The 8,932-nt window shown below is 46.1% G+C and overlaps 1 protein-coding gene across 1 annotated transcript; it reads right to left on the bottom strand.

Annotated features, from left to right (window-relative positions):
• Window positions 1-3,369: 3,369 nt before the first annotated feature.
• Window positions 3,370-8,304, bottom strand: LOC103132862 (bifunctional endoribonuclease and deubiquitinase ZC3H12A-like). Its single transcript, XM_016667624.1, has 4 exons — window positions 8,253-8,304; window positions 5,730-5,967; window positions 5,553-5,653; window positions 3,370-5,103 (listed from the first exon to the last, which is right to left on the bottom strand). Exons 1-4 carry the CDS (start codon window positions 8,302-8,304, stop codon window positions 4,331-4,333), a joined length of 1,164 nt encoding a protein of 387 aa, XP_016523110.1. The 3' UTR covers window positions 3,370-4,330.
• Between the last annotated feature and the right edge of the window lie 628 nt (window positions 8,305-8,932).

An 8,932-nucleotide genomic window follows, 5' to 3' on the forward strand; every position in this document is an offset into this window, starting at 1 on the left:
CCCAATTGTCGTATGAAATTTTCTAACTCTAACTGTTTTTTATTGCGTTCTCTTTTGATTTGGGATGACAAAGATATTAACTTCCCCCTCAGCACCGCTTTTCCAGCCTCCCAAAGAGTTGACACTGATACTTCCCCATTGTCATTATGTTCCATGTACTCAGTCCAATCGTTTTTAATTCTTTGAACTATTTCTGGATGATTTAGAAGTGAAACATTCATTCTCCACTGTTTAGGTTGATTATTGTTCTCTAAAATTATTGTCATAACAACTGGACTGTGGTCTGATAATGTTATTGGTTCAATATGGCAATTTGTAACTTTATGTGCCTCCCTCTTAGAAACAAAAAATAGATCTATTCTGGAATAACTTCCATGGACCTTTGAGAAAAAGGTATAATCACGCTCCTTGGGGTGGCTTTGACGCCATATATCAACTAGCCCCATTTCTTCAATCAGACTCGGCAGAATTTTAGCCTTCTGTGGCATTGGTCTCTGGTCACATGGGTGTTTATCCAGTTTGTGGTTCATCACACAGTTAAAATCCCCTCCAACCAATATAAATCCGTCAGCTTTTGCTGTCAGAAGAGCTGAAATGTCCTTGAAGAACCTAGGATCATCTTCATTAGGCGCATAAATGTTTAAGAGAGACATTCTCACTCCTCTAATTGTACCCACAGCCAAAATGTAGCGTCCTTTTTTGTCTTCATATGTGTTCTCTACAACAAAGCCTAATGATCTATGACATAGGATGGCCACACCTCTCCGCTTGCCCCCCTCACATGAAGCACTGTAAACCTGCCCTACCCACGTCCTTCTGAGTTTTTTATGTTCTGTCTCATTAAGGTGGGTCTCCTGAAGCATTGCAATTGAACAATTCAGCCTTTTTAGCTGTGTCAAAATTTTATTTCTCTTTATTGGATTGTTCACTCCATTTATATTATATGTAATTACTGTTAGTGTATCCATTTTTGTAGCTTAAGGTTTTTGGAGTTTTCCCTTCCCCTTCCTTATAAACATACTTGTAGTTGCACTTAATAACTACAATCGGGGTAACATCAAAAGTCATGGTTACATAGAATATACTGTTTGCTGAGAGACACAGAACATTAAAGAAACAAAAAAGTTTTCCTGAACATGGAAAGCAACTGTGAACTTCCAATTCCCCAGTGGTTTGCCCCTGAAATGAAGTGAACACAAACAGAACCATACAAACAAACTCAGGGGATCCCCACCCCCGATCTTCTTTGGGCAGAGAGACAAGGCTCTCCGGGTATTGTGCACAAAGTGCCTGGGCGATGGTCCTCCAGGATGTCCCTGAAGTGTCCTCACACCGCCATGGTTGTAAAGTTTGCATCCTCCGATTTTCCTCCTTCTCCCTTCCCCACGGTTTAGTAGGTTATTTTCCAACAATTATGTTATAGCCTAAATCTATTTATTTAAATCAATATTTTATGATAAATGGTACTCCCTTACAAGTCCAGACTGGTTTTTTCTTTTATTCCACAAATATAATATTTCATATTCTTCATCACAGATTCTTGTCTCTGTTTACTTTCCATCCAGTTCTAGACCGGATCAGACAGCCTTACTCACGACCAAGGGCTCGCTCCTCTCTGTTGTTTCCATGGATAATGGCTCTGATCTCAGCAGGGTTCAGCTGTTGGCTCTTCCTGTTCTTTCTCTGGGTTGTCCATCCAACTCGTATGAGCTCCTCTTCCAGAATGTCTCCGTCCTCCAGGGAGGATTCAATGCCGAGGTCTTTCAGTGTAGAGTGTGCTGCTGAAAGTGAGGGGAAGAGTTTTGTCCCCCCGTTCATGAAGAGTTTCAGCTGGGCTGGGTATGGTGACTGGGCTTTGATGTTCTTTTCTTTTAGTTTCTTTATTACCTCTCTGACCTTTTTCCTTTTCTTCTGCAAGTCAGATGAGTAGTCATGGTCGAAATAGATCGTGTGCTCTTGGTACTTTATGTTTCTTTGCTTCCAAGCTTGTAATAGCACTTTTTGTTTTACATTAAAGTCCAGAAACCGGGCTATAATGGATCTTGGGCGCGCCGCTGCAGCTGCCGGCTTTGGGCCTAATGCTCTGTGAGCTCTTTCTAGTTTAATGACAACTTCTTCTTGAAACTCCAGAGAAGTGTTCAGGAGGTCTGTGATAAAGTTTACCATATCCTCTTTTTCCGCTCCCTCTGGAACGCCATACAGCCTAATGTTATTACGACGGAGTCTGTTTTCCATATCGTCACATTTAGCCGTGAGGATAGCTTCTCTTTCGAGCAAGTGTCCCAGTGCCCTGTCCTGCCGTCTGCTTCTGTCCTCCGCTTCAGTCAGTCTTCTGTCCAGACCCTCCAGTCGTGTCTTTAAGTCCTCCATGGATGATTCTACCCGGTGTAGAGAGCTTTTCAGGTCCCGGAATGAGTCGGTGTTTTCCTGCCGCAGTTTTCGTAATTCTGCTAACATCACTGTTTCCCCGCCAGCATCTCCTGCAGCTTTCAACGGTGTAGCTTCGGCTAACGTTAGCTGCTTAGAGCCAGCCGAAATGTCATCTTTTCTACCAGCCTTCATGTCCTTCTTCTCCGTATTTTGACTAGAAGTCCGTCCTCTTGAGCCCTTTCCTTTTAATTTAGTACTCATTTATCAATTTTCATTACTTTGTCGGCTATTTATTGTGGGTCTGGTGGAGCAGCAAAATTATGCGTCCGTCTTCTCCATTGCCTTCCCGGAAGTCCCATTTGTCTCGTTTTTGTTATGTCAGTACGGTGATTTATGATCGTTATGGGAAAAAAATTAAAAATCGGAGAAGTCATGTGAGTTTTGCAAAATGTATGTAATATCAATGTATGTATGATCTCCTGATAAAAAAAAAATAAAAAAAATTGTAAGTCTTGAGTTAAATGAACACAAAAAAGTAAGTTGTCATAGCAAAAGCCAAAGAATGAAGTGAAATTAATGTAAATAAATCCATAAGGTGAACCTCAGCCCAAATACACTTTTTAGAGTGTAGGCTAACTGGGTGCCAAACGGGGTGTGTGGTTCATTTGGCCCTTGGTGGCTTCCATCCTAAATACTACCCTGCCTCAGATACCCAGATACCCCCAAACAGAAACCAAGCCAATGACGTCATCCGGTGAACATTTCATAAATCGCCCTGTAGTCTTCCGGGGCCACTTTGGGACTTTTGGCATGGATTTAATCCCAGCACTGCTGCAGGTGTGACACTGTCACCTCTAGGGGGCGCTCACAGGTAAGCCTGAAACAAAACCTCCAGGGAGCAAAAGTCAAGAAATGTCAGAAAAAGGTAAAAATGGGAAAATTAAAGACTTTGTTTCAGAGATTTCAAAGCTTTACACAGATTCACAAGTTCAGTCAATGTTAATGTAAAATATGGAGTTTTATTAAGATGTTGGTTTTTATAACAACCCATTTAGTTTTCCATCCATGCTAATACATAAAGGCAAATGGTCCTTAAAGGTTCTTTATGAAAAAAACAAAAACAAACAGAACAATTCATAGTTTTACACAAATAATGAAAAGCAGAAAATAAAAACAGGAAAATCAAAAATAATTCCCAGTCAGCAGCAGAGCTGAACCTCATTTAGAGATAAAGCTGAATCTGTTCCCATCCAGGATTAGCTCAAGCTAACAAGCTAACCTGTCTGGTCTAAACCTGCTCAGATTTCAGATTAAAATCGGATTAAAACGGTTCCAGAATGTTCCAGAGGGGAAGAAACTTTTCTCTCTAACCCAAATATCCACAAGCCGAGACAGAACCTTCCAGACAGATTTTACAAACTGTTGCCATGGTTTCCATCGCAGAGGTTTCAACCCGCACTGCAGCTCACTACTGCCCCCTCTGGCCAGATTTAACAATACTTCCATTTTTTGGCTCTAAAATGAAATAAAATCCAGATTTTATTTCCTAACATGAAAATGATTGAGATTCAACTGACATAAAGCCGGTTCAGAGGTCCGGTTCTGTTTGGTCAGAACCTCATGGTTCTGTTCATCTGGACCGGACCAGACAGCCAAAAAATAATTAGATGAATTTTCACATTAATTTATTTTATAAAATTTATTATGACTGAGGTCAAAGGTCGAGGAGGAAAATGTTCTGGAGGTTCTGACCCGGCTGAGTTCAGGCCCGTTTAGTTACTTTAATTAAATAAAGATACAATTTGTATCAGATGACCAGCGCTGGTTCCTGACCCGGTCTGACCCGACCCGGTTCAACCCGGTCCGACTCGGTCCGGATCCAGAGCGCTGGGATTATTCCCAGGTGGATACCACGATACCAAAACACACCGACTGATGCTGGTCTGAGGGACGACCCGACTCACCTCAGGGACCGGTTCTGACTCTGGAGGGCCAGGATCTCTGCCACCAGAACCTGCGGGTCCAGAACGTGGGGGAACCGGACCATGGCCGAGTCCACCAGCTGGGCGCTGAAGATGGCCAGGAGCTTCTTCCGGACCACCTCCCTCTGCTCCGGACCCGGTTCTGGACCTGGACCAGTCTCCCATGTGGCCCGGTCCCCTGCCAGGCCGTGAGCATCGGGGATCCGTCCGAACGGGTCGGACCAGTACCGGTGCTGGTGCTGGTGAGTTTGGACTCTGCGGTGCTGGAAGTCTGGAGGCTGGCTGTAGGCGGGTCTGCTGAGCGGAACCGGGCCACAGCTGGGGTACCGGGCCGGGCTGTAGCGGGCCGGGTCAGTCGGAACCATCCGGGACGGGCCGTGTGAGCAGCAGAACGGTACCGGCCCGGTTCCGTAGGGCGTGGCGTACTTCGGGTCGGGGAGACTCCAAGGGTTCTGACTGTCTATGGATCCCAGGCCGGAGTCCAGCTGGTCCTGGCAGCCCTGGTTCCGGACGGGTCCGCGGTCCGGTTGCAGACCCACCTTCTCCTTCCTGGACTGGGACTTTCTGCCGGAGCGGTGTCCGGACCGGACCGGTTCCGGCTTCCTTCCAGAACTGCTGCCGTGTGCCAGAGTCAGTTTCCGGGCCAGGTCGTCCACTAGAGGCGGGTTCGGGTCCGAAACCGGGCCGGGGTTCTGTTTGGACCGCTCCGGATGGTGGAACTTACATTTGGTCCCGTACGTACATTTCTTCCCTGGAAGCAGAAACCAGAAGGTTCTGTCAGAACCGACCCGTCCAGAACCGGGCTTCACAGAACCTCATCAGAACTCAATTCAAATTTATAGTTTATATCCTCAAACTAAAACATTTCCTCTGACAGAACCCGCTCAGAACTCAGACCCGGTTCTGCTGTCTAAAGGTTCTACTGGGCCCGGTCAGCGAGACCCAGCTGGATCAGCAGAACCCGGCCAAAACCGGACCTGATTACCTGGAAGGAGAGACGGAGAGGATCCGGTTCTGATCTGATCCGGGTTCTGATCGGTTCTGGGTGTTTGGGTTGGTGAAGGTCCGATCTGAACCCAGTAGAACCAGACCAGTGTTCTGCTCTCCTATTGGACCCTGAGCTGACAGAATGTTTCTGCTTCCTGTTTGTGGAGTCTGAGCCTGGAGGACTTCCTGCCGCAACAGGAAGTGACGTCTCACCGTAGGGACACGCCGGCTTCTTCTGCGTCTTCGGGAACTTCCGGAGGAAGTTCTGCAGGTCGGGTCCGTGTCGGCCCAGCGGGTCGTCTGGCGGCATGAACCTGTCGGGTCGAAGCGGGTCGTCAGCGAAATGGCGGCCGGTCGTTTGCGGCGGGAAGCGGAGGGGGCGGGGCTTACTTGTTGTTGACGAAGGAGTACATGAGCAGCCGCTCCTCGATGAAGCGGCGCCACTCGGGCTTGTCGCCCTGCAGGTCGCGGTAAAGGTCATTGGACACGACGACGCCGTCCGACTCGAAGGCGTGCTTCACGATGAAGCAGTCGTCGTTGCAGACGACGCGTTTCCCTGCGACGCGGCGGGACGGCGTGAACACCAGGATCTTCTTCTTCTCCAGCTCCCGCAGGATGTGCTGATCTGCTCAGAGGGGCAGAACGTTAGCGCCGTTAGCTCGGCTTCCTGCACCGCCACCAGGGGGCGCCGTTTGTCACGGTAACACCTCGTCATGCTTTCATGTGGAGGAAGTAGTAAAAATAAAAGTAAAAAACAGTAAAAATGTCAGTTTCTTTTAACATTAACAGAAAATTATCAGGAGAACAATAAAATCAAAAGTCTTAGTAAAAAATATTTTTTCACAATAAATCAAATGATGCGATAAATGATCAACCCTCGTTGGAACCGTGTAAATCTGTCCCAATAAGTAACATAATCAATTAAATCGCATGATTAATGAAAATGAAATCTATCATTTCCATTTTCATAAAAAAAGTTTTATGTCTGCAGCTCTTCTCCACCAGTGGCGGCCATGTTGGATTTCTGAGTCAACGGTTGGTCAGCATCAGCTGCTTCTTCATGCGACCTGCTCCAGTTGGTTTTCCTGACTCTGACCTTTGACCTCTGGGTTCATAGCTGCATTCAGCTGAAGTTATAAACTCAGAAATCTCCACCGAAACAGTTTGGATCAGAAACCGTCCGGTTCTTCACAGGCGGCGCCGCTTAATGAAACTAAAGGAAAGAATCTCAGTTTTCATCTTACGGGACTTCAAGCTTTCATCTCGTTTGAGTCCTAAAGCTGCGACTCAAACGAGTCCTAGTTTGAGTCGTAGGACTTTCTGACTCTCCGTGACGCTGAGCTGCGGCTCCTGCTGCAGGCCTGAAGCTGCAGAGGAAACTTGCTGCTGTTTCCAGGAAGCTGCTGTTTCTTCGAGAATCAGGTTTTTCTCTGCAGCCTGATGTGACCTGGTTAGTTAAATTCACATCCTGCAGCCGGAGCTTATCTGCATGAGCAATCTGTTCATTTTCATGATGCAAACCAGCTGCGTTTTCCTCCAGATGAAGCTGCAGCATACGCTCGTGTTTTTGGTGTCAACCAGCGGAAAAACTAACATTTTTATCTTCACGATTTCAGTAAGAAGGAGAGCAGATAAAGCTCTTCGCTCGGAGTCTGGAAAGAAAACGAAGAAGTGACCCTGAGGGTTTTTCCCATCAGAGCGTCAGAGTTAACCACGTCCTGCTGAAGAACCAAACTACGCTCAGCACCGAGCTTCACACGCCGCTCCCTCTGCCCACAGAGCAACAAACCCAGTGGTTTCATTCTGTCAGGATGCAGACTGGGACAGTTTGAAGTTTGGTGAAGTTAAGACGTGAAGCAGGTGATATCAACGGGTTTCCATGACAACCAGAGTTTCTGAGGATCAACAGTGTCCAGTCTGACACCAAATATGAGAAAATAATCATGAACTGATTGCAGATAAAAGGATTGGTCCTTCTGCAGAGCAGGAACATCAGGAGGCTAACGTTAGCTTATGTGATGCACCATAAAATGGGAGATTTTAATCATCACTTGTTTATATTGTCAAGAAAATCTGCTTAAGACTATAAGCCACCGCAATATTATTAGTATTCCAGTGTATGTGTTTTTTTTAGACTGAATTGACCAAAATACCCCGTTGAAGCAAAAAAAAAAAAAAAAAAACGGAACCAAAATGCGGACGGCGTTTCACCAGGAGGCCTAAAGGGAGGAGCCCCGCCCCCTCGCTCTTCAGTTTGGGGAAGAAGATGGCGGCTGTTCGTTTCACTGAAGCTGTTCATGTTTACAGGCAAGAGAGGCTCTCCACTAAGAAGAAAGGAGAAGCGGAGACACATCAATAAAAAAATAATCATTTGTTACAATCGTTTCAAACCATTCGAGACATTTAACACTTAGCTGTGAGTTATTCTGATTTAAAGGTTTTAAATCAGAATAACATCATTAGCAGAAGCTAATGCTACCATGTTGACACCCACCATGTGTCAGTGACACGTTCTCTCAGACCAGCACAACTCTGCTAAAGTGCTAATAGCTGAGCTAATGTTTTTAGCACTTTTGTGTTTTTGCAAACTTTGAAAACGTTTAGCGCACTTAGCTTTCCCTACATTATTCTCTCCAGATAAATTATAAACCACTCATTTATTTGGATGTTTTATAAACTTAATAGATTTTAAACTGTTTATTGCTGAACTACAACAATGCATTCTGGGTAGAGAATAATCGTCATTTCCTGCATCATAAGTGGAAAAGTGAGCAAAACAATTCATTTATGTAAATATGTGCATGTATTTGTTTCTTCTAGCACCGCCTGATGTTTGTTAATGTGTCATATTCTTCTGTATACTGTCATGTTTCTGGCCCGTCTGCCTGCTATGTTTGTCCCCGCAGTTCCCACCTCTCATCAAGTTCATCTGGTTCACCTGCATGCTGAGTGCAATCAGGCTCATGTTTCCCACCTGTGCACAGCAGTTATATTCAGCTCTCAGGCAGGCAGACGGTGCCAGATTTTTGAAAGCCTCAGAGTGAGTAGATATCCAGCATTTCTTCCTGACCTGACCCCGTTCTGAACACTTTTCTGCCCCTCGGTTTTGCCTGCCTTGTCTAGCCCTCGTCGGATTCTCCACTGGCTCCTGTTTTCTGGACGCGACCCTGTTTCTGTCCTCTGACCTCTGTCTCCTGCCTCGCCCTTTGGATTTGGTCTGCTAGAAGTTGCCTGAACGTGCTGGACCCTTTTTCTGTGCCCTGACCACCGCTCTCTGCCTGACCCTCAGTCTAGTTTTACTCTGTCCTGCCTGCTCCTAGCTCCGTCCCTCCCTGGAGCTGCCACTGGTTGCCAGCCTTTGTGCTACCTGGACCACCCATCCTCCACAAACGCTAGGTAGGTTAGTGGTTCTTTTCTGTTCAGCTCGGCCTCTTCCCCAAGTATACAACCCTCTAACCTTCCTCTCTGTCCTCAGAAGTTCCGGTTCCTTTGCTGGTGGCTGCCTGTCCCTTACCCCGAACTTCAATAAAGAACTTATTATTTTGTACTTTGTGTCTGACTGAAATTTCGGGTCCTCAGTTCTGATCATTACA

The sequence above is a fragment of the Poecilia formosa genome, unplaced genomic scaffold (assembly GCF_000485575.1).
Source record: "Poecilia formosa unplaced genomic scaffold, Poecilia_formosa-5.1.2 Scaffold1421, whole genome shotgun sequence".
Taxonomy (NCBI): domain Eukaryota; kingdom Metazoa; phylum Chordata; class Actinopteri; order Cyprinodontiformes; family Poeciliidae; genus Poecilia; species Poecilia formosa.